Here is a 16,337-nt window from a genome sequence, read left to right as displayed (position 1 = left end):
TCTCCCTTCCCAACCCACCGGACCTGCTCTACCTTGCCCCAGGGACTTGCAGGCCACAGCTCTTGCCTTGCTGACCTTGGTCTTCTGATGTCTCTAGCACTTGGCCTTTAGACTCTGAATCTCTCCTAGCTCTGCTCCTCTCTCAGGATGACCATTCTCTGTCTCTCTCTCATCACTATCCTCAACCTGGAGCTTGTTTTCCCTGTCTTCACAGCCCACCACAGTGACAGCCGCAGCCCACCACAGCTACAGCCACAGCCCACCACAGTGACAGCCGCAGCCCACCACAGCTACAGCCACAGTCCACCACAGTGACAGCTGCAGTCCACACTGAGGGCACTCACCCCCCAACCCCCATGGTTTGCCTCACTCATTTACTGATTTCCCAAAGCTTCCCTTCTCATCTATGTTGGAGTCTGACTTCTGGCTGGAACTCTTTGCCTGGGTGGGCAACTTTCTTGAGTACCCAGCTCTGCCTGGGTGAAGGGTGGGGCAGCAGTCTCTCCTTGTCTTCCCCCTCCAGAATGAGTTCTCAAGTGCAAGAGTAGGGCCACTCTCGCCTTGGCGACCACGGTGCCTGATTCACATAGCTGCCCATCTGAATGGGTGAGAGGGGATGTGCAGCCAGCTAGCCCAGGATGTGGGGTGTCCTGTAGGGGAGAGTTGGCTCTTAAAGAAAACAGACTTTAAGAGGAGACACTGGTGAGAAGATGCCTATAGTAAAGAGAGCTCCAGGCAGCATTTGAAGTCAGTGAGAGGCCAGTATGAGTTCCCCATCACTTTTTCCATCAGAAAGCAGGCATAAGAAAACCAAGGCCATGACCAGAGCTGTGAGTGTCTCCTGGAAAGAGGTTGAGGAGATGCCATGTGAGAACCCCACTCCTTGAGGTGACCTTCAGAGAGGATCGGCTGTCCCATTCACCCCACCTGCTCCTCTGTGGCTCTAAGTAGTCCTGACCCTTCTCCTGCCCTACCTCATCAGCTAGGATTGTTTCTTCCTGTGTCAATCTTGATAGCAAGGCCACCTATTTGCTCCATTGTAACCACCATATATATGATGAAATTATAACACCGAACTCCCTTAATTTGTGCAGTAAAATAATATGTGTATATATTAATTAATTTTTGGAATCCAAAACAATTTAGACCCTGACTTTAACAGCACTCCATAAATTCCTGCCCACATTCCCACTTTCTGCTTCCAGATAATCACAGCCACCTCTGGTGACATACCAACCATTCTGAAAGCCAAGCTGAGCCAACAAGACCCGACAATCAAGTTTGGAAGCTCTGGGAGAGGAGGCGGGCAACAACAGCAAGCGGCACCCATGGGATTCCTCTTTCAAAACAGTCCTGGGACTTTGTAAAAGTAGGTTCAGAGGTCACCCTGTCACACTGACCAGAGAGAAAGGTGATTAAAAATAAAGGCTGAGTGCAACCAGTATGGACTACAGAAACCAGCTGATGTGCAGACACTGAAGGCATGTGTGAACAGAGGCATGTGTGGGCAGAGAAAGAAGCATTGCAGGAGGGTTATAGTCAGAAAGAGACCATATGTCCTCCACAGAGACCCAGGGCCTTCCCAGAGTCTTTCCTCCTGAGTAAGACTGGAGTGGTTCTCAGCAAACCCCCAAACCCCTGGCGTTAGGCACTTGCCAAAACACTATCTGAGCGTGGATAGTTTGCATCCTCTGTGCGCAGCAAACACTAAAGCCCTTCTTCCCACTGCAAACAGATCAGAGAAGGACCAGGCTGCTAATGATCCCATTGAGCTTTGCTGTCAGTCCTCTGCTATAAAGTGGGAGCTAATCCTTGCTTCATGGAGTATCAGATCGGACACAGTGAGGCACCTTTCCAGAAGGCACATAGTGCTACCAGCTCCACCAGAAGCAGGTCAAAGTCAGGCATTCAGGTAGTGTTATCTCTGCTTATTTGGCACTAATGTTCACATGGCAATCTTGAAGAGTCCTTTGCAAAACAAGCCTCGGTGAAATGTCACAGACAGAGCATCTCTGTGGCGAACAGTGATGGACATGACACTCAGTGTGGCCGAAGGCCCTGGATCACACTTCACTTTAGCTGTTGTATTAAGCTGGCTATGAGGTATTGATCTTCTTGTTTTTCTATTATCAGAGGGCTCTTGCTAGAAAACACTGCTGGGGTGGTGATAAATAGAAATCATGAAAACCACAAATAATCAAAACACATATTTGGTTGACTGGACCCACGATGTAGAGCTGACAAACTAGACAGCCTGAAATCTCCAAGGTCCAACAGACTAAATCTCTCTAGGTAGATTTACCTCATGAAAGATCATACAAGGTAGCAGATGAGAGGACAGGAACAAGGGGGACTCTCAAGCAAGCCATGTAGCACTTGCTAAAACCACACACAGAAAACCTGCCACCACAGACTACCATACATACCTACAGGACAGGCTCTTTTGGCACTGGACAGACATGTTCTTGCATCATTCCTCAAAAGCATAGAACAACAATCCCACAGAACAAAACTCAGCCCTTTCAAGCTGTACAACGGGGTGGGGGACTACTTATACTACATAGGACTCAACCACCTTGTGTTTGTCTGAATGAGAACTGACCCTGTAGATTCATATATTTGAATGGTTAGTTCCCAGTTAGTAGACTGTTCAAGAAGTATTAGGAGGTATGGCATTGTTGGAGGAGGTGTATCACTGGAGGCCTTTGAGGTGTCCAAAACCCATGCCAGGCCCAATCACTCTGCCTCTTGCCCGCAGATCAGGATGTAAGCTCTCAGCTCTTGCTCCAACACCATGCCTGTTGCCTGCCACCATGCTTCCCATGAGGATCATGGACTAACACTCTAAAACTATAAGCAAGCCCCTAGTTAAACGGCTTCTTTTATAAGCTGCCTTAGTCAGGTGCCTCTCTGCAGCAATAGAACAGGAACTAGCTGACAACCTCAGCACCAAACCTTTGGCTTCTTGAGGAATTCAGAGACTTTGAGCCCCTTGTACCATGACACAGATTCCCCTGCCCTTCACAGTTGCTCAAGAATTTTGTATAAATTGAAGCCAAACAATCACTAAGTCTTCAGCCATGAAGGGTCCTGGTAGGGGTCCGTTATCAGCATTCTGAGCTGGCATTAAGCCATCCTGGAATTGAGTAAGGGATTCTGAACTTTAGAATGAGATTTAGGTTGCCATTCCCCGTGTATTTCTCTTCTAATGAAAAGAAAAGGTCTTGAGGCTACAGGATGTTGGCTGAGCAAGCAGTAGTTGCCCTGCACAGCAATGAATGGACAGCCTGAAGAACAAAGAACTTTCCCCAACTCATCTGCCAACCAAAACACAGCGATCCTCTGCATTCGTGGGTTTCACATCTAAAGATTCAAATGAGTGTGGGTGGGAAATATTCATAAAAACAAAACTGCCTCTGCTTTGAACGCATCCACACTTTCTTGTCAACATTCCAGTAAACAATGCAGGACAACAATTTGCACAGCATGACATTGTATTAGGCATTACAAACCACCCAGAGAGGAGCGAAAGTAAAGATGGCTGCAGGGAGTTAAATATGAGCATAAGTTAAGCTGTTCTCAGGGGTTGGAGCCTGGTGGGTTTGGGGGATCTCAGGAAATCCTGGAAGCTGCCCTCTCAGACAAGCCTCTCTGCTGCAAAGGTGCTGGTGCTGAGTAGCGGGTTCATCAGTGCCTGCAGCCTTCCACCTTGGAAGGAAGCGCCATAAGACACAGGATGTGTCCTGGTTGGCTTTTTGTCACCTTTACACAAACTAGAAAAGAAGAAACACCTCCATCAGAATGCCTATGGATAAACCTGGAAGGCATTTTCTTGGTTAATGATTGCTACAGGAGAACCGATCCCATTGTGGGTGGTACCATCCCTGGGATGGTGGTCCTGAGTTTTATAAGCAGGCTGAGAAAGCCATGAAATGCAAGCAGCATCTCTCCATGCCCTCTCTATCAGCTCCTGCTTTGAATTCCTGCTTTGGTTTCCCCTGTTGATGGACTGTAACTTGTAAGAGGAAACTGGAGCCTTCTGAGCACGCACAGCAATCCAAAGCACAGGCAGATGCTACAGGTCATACACTCCACTTACTGTCACAATGAGCAACTTGCTTTCTACAGAGGCCAGACTAAAGCAGTGTCTATTATAAATTCATCCTCCATGTGTGGGAAGGAATCATCTGACTGACTCCTTCTGTGCCCCAAAGAGGTAGACTGACAGCTGATGGGTCACCTGTGTCTTAATAACTATGGAGACGGTGAGAATGGAACAGTCCCAGTCCAAAGGAAAACAGGCTAAAGGAAACATGTAGCAAAATGCATGAAGCAGTCTATGAAATAGGAAAGGAAAAAAAATCCAAGACAGAGATAAGACGTGGGACCATACCTCATGGCCAAGAGAACACAGTAGGCAAGTTAGTGGTGCGGGAATGTAAAAGGGTCAACACAGACCCTTTTACAACAACATGTATCACTCAGGCCCTGGCCCTCAAGAAGTACAAAAGACAGAAAACACCATTCGTATGTAAAAAGATGTCTGTGCCAGTCTCACATATGGGAGAAAAGGCCACCCACCATCTGTGCCGTAATGATAGCTGTGTGCTCTATGTTCAGTCCTGGGGTCTTCAGGGAACACAGAGCACACGAAGACAGGTCTTTATGCTGCGTAGTGGTCCTGTGGGAAGTGCATGTCTCACATGTATACCATGTACTTACAGTGGCCGAAGGATGTTCCTCAGGACAGCCTAAACATCCTGCACAAAATGACTGAGAGAATCCCTGGGTTCAGATTTGGGATGAGACTGTAACATGAGAATTCATGTATGTTTTCTAATGAAAAGCGGGGGTTGGGGGGTAACCTAACACACTTGTGCTTTGATCGTGGCCTGTCTCAGGGTGGTGGTGTGATAGTTTCTGCTATAGCCTTATGTCAGCACTCAAGAAACCAGCTTTAGAGTATTTAGGACTCTATTTCAGATTAGAGACACTCAAACCATACTTCAAAAACTAACACTGACTATAATTTTTAAGCTTTAAAACAAGTAGGGGAGAGATAAGGGATGCTACCATGTCCCTCCAGTTGGACTTCCACAGCAATGCTTCTCCGATTTGAATGTGCCATCTTGTTGAATTGCAAACAGGTAGTTCTGGGGTGCCCCCTGTTGGGCCCATGTTATAGGCCAAGGGCAAGTTTTACAGAGAAAGTCTACCAGGAGGCCAGGGTGGTTGCTCCAACCCACCCCCGCAACCCCCTGCCTCCTGATTCATTTCTGCTGTAACATTGGTTCTAGGCAGTGCCGCACTAAACACACAGATGGGGCTCCAGGAACTGGGTAGGGGCCTCAGACACTCTGACTCTGACTCTCTGTCCTAGACCAGGCTTTTGATTGTTCCTGGCACAGCTTGTCTGTCCCCAGGGGAGTAAGATTCCTTTTAGGAACACAGCTGTGATTTCAAATGAAGCACCTTCGAAGTATCCAGCGCTGTGCATTTTCTAGAGAATCTGGTTTCCAAGGTGATTCCAGTGGATATTTATGGCTCAATTTATTCACCAGTGGATGTTAATGGCCCAAATTCAGAATTCCTAGTGTGAGATGAGCAACTCGGGACAACAGGATATACAACTCATCTGCATGGCAAGACCCAACAGAGCCTTCCAGAGGAGCACACAGCTCGTTCATTCCTGGGGGCCTGGGCAGTCTGGAGCTAGGTCCTCTAGGCTCTCTCTGGACAGGATTAGTCCATGGATGGACAGACAAACTAATGAATGCATGACTACAAAAGCAATAATAACAAAACAACAAAAGAACCGAATATAATCATTAACTGGCTCTCAGAAGTTTTTCCAATGTCTTGGCTAAGAACATTGCTTTAAGGACACCGTGGGCTGAGAGATTGAAGTACCTGCTTTTCCATTCAACACCTTTCTCTGAAAGAACAGATTTCATTTTTGTCTCCCATGATGGCTTGAGACGTCCCCCAGTTCCACCTGCCACCAACACTCATTTATTTAACCATTTGCATTCACACACACACACACACACACACGCACACGCACACACACACGCACACGCGCGCACATGTATGCGCGTGCCCCAAGCACTCTAATCCAAAGGTCTATGGAATTCTATTCACCTTCATTCATTCATCTGGTTATCATGAAGGAAAGTGAAACACAACAGAACAGCACCCAGGTGTTCTAACTCCGTACCAGGTTCCAAGATAATTTTTTTCCTGACGGACCTTTGATGGGGAGGCCACTTATTACAACAAAGCACAGTGTGTCACATGATCTACGACCCACGCCCATTCCTGCAGTGCCATCGCTGTTGTTGGGGAGAAGCTCGTGTTCTGAAAACGAATGAATAAAAATGTGGGTATTTTGGCCTGAAGCCCAGACCAGAGTCCCAAGCCCCTGCCTCCAACATTTACGAGTACAATAGAGTTTATGCCTCACAGTATGCCCCTCCCCATGAAGGCAGAACTGCTGTCGATGACAGGGCACCCCAAAAGTGAAGTCAGCTGGCAATTACTAACTCAATGAGAATAAAAGGCACCGAAATGTGTGGCGAATCCCATAGCAAATCAACGTGATTTACATTCCAAGCACCAGCTTTCACCCCTGTGTGTGTGTGTGTGTGTGTGTGTGTTCAATTCAGTATGTATTGAATAAATATTCAAACTCATGAAATCTTCTGGGGGAAAATAATTAAGGCTTTACAAACCAGGAAAGCTGTCCATATAATGGGCCAAAGAGAAGTCCTTTATACAAATCCAGTAATTACATCTCCCTGTACACGCTCACAGTGATTTCTTTTTCTGTTTTGTGTGGGGGTGGGGTGGGATGGTGGTTTTTCAGATGTGTTTATTAGACTACATACTTGCTTTGATGTAACTGAAATAAAGAATGATTGTGGTTCTATCCCTCGTGTTAGTATGCACTTCTTCTCTATGACTTGGTCACATTTCGAAATAGTGATTTCTTTTTCCAAGACAGTAGTTTCTCACAACTAAGCGCCCATGGGGTCAAGATGGCTTTGGAGACGTTGCAATGGGCACTGTGAGGTAGGGAAGTATGTGAATGCCTGCATCCCTTTACTGCCATCCTGACCAGGGTCCTGATGGCCTGAGGAGGCCACCTCAGGGAATCAGAAGAGTAGCATGGATCCTCTCCTATCGTGAGCTGAGTCAGGCAGTGGAATACAGCCTGGGTTCAGGGCATTTCCTAGGAGATCAGAGCTGCCAATCAGCCCTTTGGTGGTATGGGTTCCTGAATTTAAGGGATGGATTCCTTAAGGTGACAAGACATTCCTTGATCATCACAGTTACTGAACAATTAACTTAATTCACAGTGTCAACTGGATAGTTGCTAGCTCCCCCTACCCCACCCCACCCCTCCACCTGTCATCACCCCCACCCCCACCATGGGCTTCACTACCTACTGGGTGATATCATACTCTCTAGGGCCACCCCTTCCCTGGAGGTAGTTAAGGCATACCTGCTCTTGGGGCCACTTTGGCCTCTCCTCTGGGGTCCTGGTCTTGGTCTTGAGTCCTCTCTGGAGGTCTCCAGGGTGCTTAACCTCAGGGGGAAGGTTCAGCGACTTGGGCCTTGCTTCTTGCCTACCGGGTCCATGGCCAGTGTCACTGGGTGGACAGGCCTCAGTGGAATCCCCGGGATCCAGCTCCGGCATGTGCTCAGGGCTGGCCTCGCTGGCACTGGTAATACTGGTCATGCTCAGGCTCATCTTGATCTCAGCCACTATCTGGTCGATGTCTTCCTCCTGCTCCTCTAGGTCCCCATCCCCACGCCTCATGCGATAGGGGGAGGCGCCACCTGTGTTCCCATTGGTCTCTGGGGGGTAATAGTCCTGGTAGCTCTCCTTGCTGGAACAGTAGTGGCCATCTTCTTCCTGGTCATGGACCTCCAGGACAGTAGGGTCATCCTCTGGGATAGGCAGGTGGCCATCTGGGTACTCCTGGCTGTTTTCAGCCCCGTGGCTATGAGTATGAGGGCCCACTGAGTCCGTCCAGTCCTCCACCGCCTCCTGACACTCATCGGTGTCCACGGGATGTGCACCGTGTGCTATGTATTCCTCCCCATTACAGTCCATGCCCTCCAGGTAGCTGTCATCCTCAGGACAGTAGCGGATGTAGTAGGTGACACCCTCCTCCTCCTCAGGGAGGCCCTCGTCATAGTCCTCCTCCTCAGATGTGTTGTTCACATAGTCAGAGCTGGAGTCCCCATCAGGACTATGGTTGTGGCACTCCTGTTCCTCGGGCGTGGGGCTCTCTGGCCTCAGAGTGCCCAGCTCCAGGCCTGTGGGTACATAGCTCTCCAGAGGCAGTTCTGTGTCCTCACTCTCAGGCTCCTGGTCATGGGGGATAGGACCTGGCCTGGCCCTGTGGTCCAGCATGCTGCTTGCAGTGCTCTGACGCTTGCGGTGGGCCATGGCAGACGCTCACACAGCCATTGTTACCTGGAAGCAGCCACTGTGGAAAGGAAGGCAGAGAGAGCCTCACATTAGACCATGGCCAACCTAAGACATGTGCCACTTGCTATGTGAACAAAACCACATTGCTATATTTTGACAGCATACACTGTGACAGCTGTTGACCCCAACACACCACATAAAGACAGCCCTGGACAGTCCTGGACTTACTATGAGGACACATCCTGATACAGTTGCACTTATATATAGTATCTGATATGAGATATATCAAATTATATATAGTTTTGTTTTGTTTTTTGCTTTTAGTTTTTGAGACAGAGTTTTTCTATGTAGCCCTGGCCATCCTGGAACTCCCTCTGTAGACCAGCCTGGCTTCAAATTCATAGACATCTGTGCCTGTGCCTCTCTGCCTCTCTGCCTCTCTGCCTCTCTGCCTCTCTGCCTCTCTGCCTCTCTGCCTCTCTGCCTCTCTGCCTCTCTGCCTCTCTGCCTCTCTGCCTCTCTGCCTCTCTGCCTCTCTGCCTCTGCCTCTGCCTCTGCCTCGAGTGATGGGATTAAAGGCATGTGCCACCACTGCCCAGCTTAAAGTTTAGATTTTTAAAGTTCATAATTTATCTCCACCGATACTTTTAAGATACTGAAAAGATTAATGGGATAATTTTATTTTGGACTTTATGACTGTAGTTTATAGCTACAGCTTCTTGAAACTCAAGGGAAGTCTGAAAAATTCACTGGTTATTTCCAGTACTGTTTCAGAATTAGGTGTTTGAGACTCACTGGCAAAGTAGTTGATAAAGGAGCTGGTACTTTAAAAATAAAGTCTCTATAAATTCTGGAAAAACATTTATCACATGAATGAGTTGTTAGAAACTTTTAAATTCTTGATAACAACCTCTTCATTAGTCATTTTTTGGCTCTTTTTTTTGTTTGTTTTGTTTTGTTTTGTTTTGTTTTATGAGATAGTGTTGGCTGTCCTGAACTTGCTCTGTAGTAGATCAGACCGGCCTCAAACTCACACAGATCCTCCTGCCCTTGCATCCTGACAGCTAGGATCAAAGGCATGAGCCACCAGGTATAGCCACTTTGAGATATGGAACATGTTTTGTGCCCAAAGTGTCAATCTTGCATTGTGATTATAAGACACACGGAGAAAGTCATTTGATGCCGAAGTAACTATCTAGTATATAGGTCCTATAACTAAATTAACATTTCGCTTTTGTAATGGATTAATTTTCTAACAAAAAGGAAAGAAAGAAAATGCTATAAGTAAAACATAAATTCAATCCATCTAACCTAGAGTATAAGTACTTCCCCTCCTCCACCCCAAACATGCACAGAGTCCTTGGATTCACCTCCCGGTTGGGAAAATTCTATAACACAAGGTAGATCCCCCACTGGTCATGGAATAACTCATGTGGATTTTCAATGCTGTGCTGGTGGTGAGAGGCAGGGTGGATGCGTGGCTATACTGGTACACATTCATAAGCCTGTGTCCTGAGTCCTAAGATGGGCTGTGTGCACACATTCATAAGCCTGAGTCCTGAGTCCTAAGACTGGCTGTGTGCACTAGCCTATGTGTAGCCTAGCTCTCTCCTACTCCAGCCTAGGCTATCTGTTCTCCCCTAGCCCCGTGCCATTTTAATTGCCACGGCTGTGAGATTTTTAACACCAGAGAAGTCAATTTTCTCCATTATTCTCATTTTTAAATGGCCTCTAGCTATTTTCACATTCCTCCTCCCTGATGAACTTGAAGAGCTATTGAGTCCAAACGTCCTCCAGGATCCCATTATCATTGAAGTTAGTATAGCCTTCAATTATGCATTATTTTAGAGAAATTTTCAAAACTCACGATGTTGGATCTTTTTATCCAATTTTGCGGCACAAATAACTCCACATTTACCTAAGTCCTAAATGGATCTCAATGGCTTTGTAGTTTGCTTCAGACTTATCAGCATCCTTTGGTAACTTTATTCTCGCATTATTCTTGTGTTGCAATGAAGTTTCTCTCCCCTTATTTACCTGGTTGTTGCTGGTATATATACAGAAAAAAAGTACTGATTATAGGAAATTACATCTTACTAATATATACTTATTCCTAGTTGATTTTAGTTGATACTGTTATGTCCCTAGGCAAATGACACCACTCACATGTCCTCACAGACTTGCTTCTCCTTCTCATTATGTGACAACCTTTGCTTATTTGAAGGAGAAGTGTCTTCCACAGGCTTCCATGGTTGAACACTTAATCACTGGTTAGTAGCACTGTAGGGGACGTTTAGGGGGTGCAATTTTGCTGGAATAAGCCCACCACTGGGGTGAGCTTTGAGTTGAAAGACTCTGTGCCATGTCGTTTGCTTCCTGCTTGGGCTTTTGACTCAAGATGTGATTGCCTAGCTTCCTGTTCTTGCCACCACACCGTTCTGGTCATGATAGACCCTCCAAAATCACAAGCCTCAAATAAACTCTTTATAAGTTGATTCTAGTCATGATATTTTTTTCTTTTTTTTGTATAACAATAAGTTTATTGATAAAATTGTCAGGAAAAGAGGAAATCTTTCACATCACTCTCCATAATAGTAAGTAGCATAGGTATTGTGTCATTTTTTAAAAAGATAAAGTGAAAAAGAATCGTTATTTTCTAATAACTATAATTATTATTTTAAGTAGTAAATGTACATGTACTGAAATTATGATAGTTTAAAAAAATTATTTATTTATCTGTTTACATCTCAAATGCTCCTTCCTCTCAGGCCCTCTCATAGAGTCCCTTGCCCCATCTCCCCTAAGAGGGTGGGCCACCCTGTGTACTCCCTCCCCCCCCACCCCCGGGTAATCATGTCTCTGTAGGACTAGGTACATACATCCTCTCTCACTGCAGCCAAACAATGCAGGCTTGCTGGAGAATGGATTCTAAAGTCTGGCTACAGCTTTAGGGATAGCCTATGCTTCAATTATTGGGAGACCCACATGGATACAGAGCTACATGTCTGCTACATATGTGCTGAGGGCCTTCATCCAGTCCGTGTAAGCTGTTTGGTTGGTGGCTCAGTCTCTGAGAGCTACCCGGGGCCCAGGTTAGTTGAGTCTGTTGGTCTTCCTGTAGAGTTACTTTCCAATTCAGGGTCCTCAATCTCCCCCCCCCCCAATTCTTCCATAAGAGTCCCTGAGCTCTATCCAGTGTTTGGCTGTGGGTATCTACATCTGTTTCAGTCAGCTACTGATTAGAGCCTCTTAGAGGACAGTTATGCTGGGCTCCTGTCTGCAAGCATAGCCGAGTATCATTAATAGTGTTAGGGACTGGTGCTTGTCTATAGAATGTGTCTCAAGTTGGGCTGGCTATTGGTTGGCCATTCCTCCAGTCTCTGCTCCATCTTTGTCCTTGCACTTCTTTTAGGCTGAACAAGTTTTGCGTCAAAATTTTGTGGGTCGGTTGTTATTCTTCTCCCTTTACTGGTGGATAAGACTATATTCTAATAGCATTTTTTTTATAAAAAATGAATTGGTTCAAGAGCATAACAAATGCACCTTCATCTAATGGAGAGAAGGAGGCAAGACTTGACCACTAGGCTATCTCTCCAGCCCTAACACACCCTCTTATTCCTAACCTGAATAAAATGTTTATGCTGTACTTTACTGAAGCAAAATAAATAATATTTTAATTACAATGGTTTAAAAAAACAACAAAATCAATGACAAACAAATATTAGAATATTAAGGAAAGATAGCTTTGATATTACTGATTTTTTTTATTTTGCTTTGAGCTGTGATGTGATTCAGCTGGGCACTGGTATGGATCTGTTGGGCATTGGGCTATAAACAGACAGCCTAGTTTCCAGTTGAGGCTAAATGTTGAACCCCAGAACCGGTGGTGATAATTCACCTTCATGGAACGGAAGGAGTTCTTGCATATCTTCTGGAATTCTGGTTCCTGTCTAAGTTACCGCCCCCTCAGCCCCCACAAGAGAAGCATGGCTAGTAGTCATGTAGGCAATGTCCCAAGCTTCTGACCTTCAGGCTAAACTCCTCCCCAGTTACCTAGCAACAGAAAAGATAGCAGCATATCATAAAAAGGGGCTGTTTGGCCCCTCCTTGCTCTCTCACTTCTCTCTCCTTTCTCTTTGTCTTCTCTTCTCCTCTCTCCTCTCTCTTCCTCTCTCTCCCTCTTCCTCCCTAGCCTTTCTTCTCTCTCTCTCCCTTTCCCCTTTGTCTCCTCTTGGCCATGGCCTCTCTCTCTCTCTCTCTCTCTCTCTCTCTCTCCCTTCTCTCTTTCCCCCTGCCTTTCTATAATAAAGCTCTAAAACCATAGACAGTCTCTGCTCATCAAGGCCTGCTGCACAGACTCTTGCCTGTGTGGGAACCTCTCTCCCTAAGCCCTCTTTCCCATAACCCCGGGGTGATAAGGGTGTTGCCCAGGTTGAGGACTGCCCCTTGTCGAGTGGGGTCAGAGGCTTAGATGCCCACCCAGGGCCGAGTGGAAAGCGTTTGGCAGCCTTCCTGCATCTGCCTGCCCAGAGCATAGGAGGAATTCTGGCTGGGTGCAGGCTATCCTCCCCACCTCCTTTCCCCTAGGCCCCTTTTAGTTCCCACATGGATCTAGTTTTGTTTATTTTTGTAAATGTCTTACTATAAAAATGTGTCTGTGGCTTCTATGTGATATCATAGTTGTAATATGGGTCTCCTTTCAGTGGCTACAAACAAAAATGACCCATGGTGGCCAACTAGGAGGGAGTGGATCTTCAAAGAATCTCAAAAATTCAATTTCCATAACTGGGCATCTTCAGTGTAAAGAGGGTACTCTCCTGATGAAGACAGACAGGAAATCAGGATTCAAACTCAGAAGTCAGGATTTTTTTTTTTTTTTTGAGACTTTGGGCAAATTATTTCAGATGGCTTCTCCACTTAGGAAACTGGAAATGCTGTATCTGCCTGAAGATCTTAAAGAGACTAGGGCCCCTGCCCCATCAGCCGTTACATATTAGTGGACTCAGGATGGAGAGAAACTAGGATGCAGGGTCTTGGGCAGTGGTGAGTATGGCAGGTGTACACAGCTTGGAGACTGTTTCATAGGACAGCACATTTATTGAACTGCCATCATCAGAGAACTCATCAACTGGTGGACAGGTTTCAATTGCTTAAGTGCATACTACCAGGGGTGCAACTACCTGGTGGGGACAGCTTCCCTATGGGAGACCTCCAAGAGCTTTTCTCCCTTCAGGAGGAGAGAGCCAGAGGCTGAGCAACCCTGCATGCTGTCCGCTGCAATGATATGGGCAGTTTCATATTCAGGAGGTGGCTGCCGAGTGGTAGTTATTTTCTGGTGATGAAAATGGTGATCCGGTGCTCTGTGCATTTAATAGGAAAGGAGGAGGGTCATGTGATCCAGGCAAAGACAGAGGGAAGGAGGAGGAGGATGTGATGCAGGCAAAGGCAGCTACTCCAGGCTCTGTGGTGTATTCCTTTCTGTTCTTTATTCCGCTCATTTCTTCACACGGCTGAGAGCTTGCTCGAAAGACAGTTCTGTGTTTTCCTCTTTTTCTTTTTTTAAAGTGCATTTTACACTTTTATTTATTTATTTGTGTGTATGTGTGAGTGTGTGTGTACAGGTGCCTACAGAGGCCAGAAGAGAGCATCCAATCCCATGAAGCCAGAGTTATAGTAGCTTAAGAGGGTGCTAGGAACCAAACTCAGTGTTCTGCAAGAACAAAAAGTGTTCTTTAAGTGCTGAGCCATGTTCTTCAGCCCCTCCTCTTCTCCTATAACACAACAGTCTAAGCGGTAAAAATGCTCTATGAGTTTTATTTTAGTACCTGCATCATAGGTCCTAAATGAATAGACAATCTGTCATACATAGACTGCATGGTTGAGTCCCCCAGAAGTTCTTACGGTGAAATCCTAACCCTAAAAGGATGGCATTAGGAGGTAGAGATTTGGGGGGTTCATGTCCAAAAAGATGAGTCCTCTGAGCCTTATAAAAGAGGCTCAAAAGACCTGTCTTATCCCTTCCACTATGTAAGGAACCAGTATAAAGAAACCATCTATAAACCAGGTGAGAACCCCCTCAATTATCAATACACCAGCATTTTGACCTTAGACAGTCCCCTTCCAGGCAGCCTCTGAACTATAAGATATGGATGCTGCAGCGTGAGTCACGCCTACCTGCAGTCTCTTTGTTAGAGCGGCTTCTACTGATAAAGAACCCACCCCCCACCCCACCCCACCCCCCCACCCCCGCTGGGCCACAGGGTACCCTGATCTTGCATAGGTGATGCTATGAGGCTTCCTTAACATATGCCAGAAACCATTCCCCCTCCACAGGTCCTCTGTTCAGAATACTTAGAAACCTCTGTTGCATTTAGTGGCCCACAATCCTCAGAAGAGCACAGGGAGGAGTGTGACCAGGAGAGAGTTAAGTGCACACGCACAGGGGTCCAGAGGCTTCCTACTGCAAAGCATGTACACAGACATAGTGAGGTCCTTTGCTTCTGATTAGTCATATTAAAGACAGATCCTTCGTAACAGACCATCTGGAAAGCTATTTGAACGTTACAGGGGAAGCACGATTACCCGCTACATGTCCAAGAAAATGAGACCCTGTGTCCAGACTCAATTAATTCTGTGACAGCACATAAATCAACAGGAAACACAGCCTCTGACACGGCCGAGCCCTGGGCTCCGGAAGCATCCTAATGAGACGGGATAAAGGCTCGTTGTGGACAAGAAAGAGCTGCGATGTCCTCATTACACGTCACACTTGTCTCCTGCATGGAAGAATGCACTAGCTGGTCCTGAGCAGAGTTTGTAATGGAGCAGACAGAGATGAGAACAGCTATTCAATCACCAGTGTCCAGCCTGGGTAAAATCAAAGCATATGGACACAGCCAGGCTGGTGCCAAGACCACTTCCATCTTCCAGGGTGGCCTCACGTGTTACAAAGATAATACGTTTTTGTTTCTTTCTAGTGTGACTTAGCTGCGTTGACTATACATGATTCACACTGACATAGCTTCAGAGTACACTCATACAATCCAACCAGTCCAAATGCCCTAGACAGAAGCCACCAGATAATTATTTTTTTTTTCTTCAAGATCCCAAGCAATTCAAGTTCAGAGAAGCCAGTTCATAAATTCTTCTTTTGGAACCTAGGCTGATGTCTACCACAGTCAAGCAAGACTCTATAATGTGCTTTTCTTTGAAAGCACAAGACTGTCTAGACCACAGTAAAGCTTCATTAACAGGATCCTATTTAAACCAGTGTTGGCATGAGCACCAAGATGAGTGCGTGAGAATGGAAACATTCACAGAGTTTAACACAGAGAATGCAGTGCTGTATTTCAGTTACCGTCACGTACGTACAGAACCGAGAAAATACATAGACACATTAGCAAGCAGGGCCTTTGAGTCATAGGACAATGACATTTACCCCCTGCCTTCCTTCATTTCTTCATGGTACTACTATAGCCAAAATAAAAATAAAATAAAAAAATCTAGTGTCCCTCTGCAGGCCTTATGGAGCACAGGCAGGCACACTGTCGGGTGGCATTTCTAAAGCAGGAGGCATGGTAGGGTTTTGGACTAACTTGTGCAGGCTAATTCTTCTTTCCTTCCGGATATCGCTATGCTCAGCTGGCTTTCCCGCCACATTCTTACCTCAGAAAGAGTATAGATGAATGGTCTGAAAATGCAGTCACAAACTACTGTCAAGTCCACTCAATCAGCAGCAAGGCCACAAGAACTGATTTTCCAGAATCCCTTTGTGTAAGCTCCACAGAAGCCATAGTTAACGTCATACAGGTCAGTGACAGGAAACGTGTGGACTTCTGCCCAGAAACTTTAGGATCCTCACTGGTAACCTATACCTAGGAAAAACCATGATTTTTCT

General features: G+C 46.2%; 1 protein-coding gene across 15 annotated transcripts in view; it reads right to left on the bottom strand.

The window, feature by feature from the left end:
- Apba2 (amyloid beta (A4) precursor protein-binding, family A, member 2) overlaps positions 1-16,337 on the bottom strand; it is a 252,319-nt gene that overhangs the window by 50,357 nt on the left and 185,625 nt on the right. For all 15 annotated transcript variants that reach the window (XM_030242013.1, XM_030242006.1, XM_030242008.1 and 12 more), the window contains one exon: positions 7,505-8,498. In XM_030242013.1, coding sequence (XP_030097873.1) covers positions 7,505-8,458 — 954 coding nt within the window. In that variant the 5' untranslated portion in view covers positions 8,459-8,498. The remainder of the gene's footprint in view (positions 1-7,504; positions 8,499-16,337) is intronic.

This window comes from Mus musculus, chromosome 7 (assembly GCF_000001635.26).
Source record: "Mus musculus strain C57BL/6J chromosome 7, GRCm38.p6 C57BL/6J".
Classification (NCBI taxonomy): domain Eukaryota; kingdom Metazoa; phylum Chordata; class Mammalia; order Rodentia; family Muridae; genus Mus; species Mus musculus.
The sequence above is the reverse complement of the archived record's forward strand: the minus strand, read 5'-3'. Positions and strand labels throughout refer to the sequence as shown.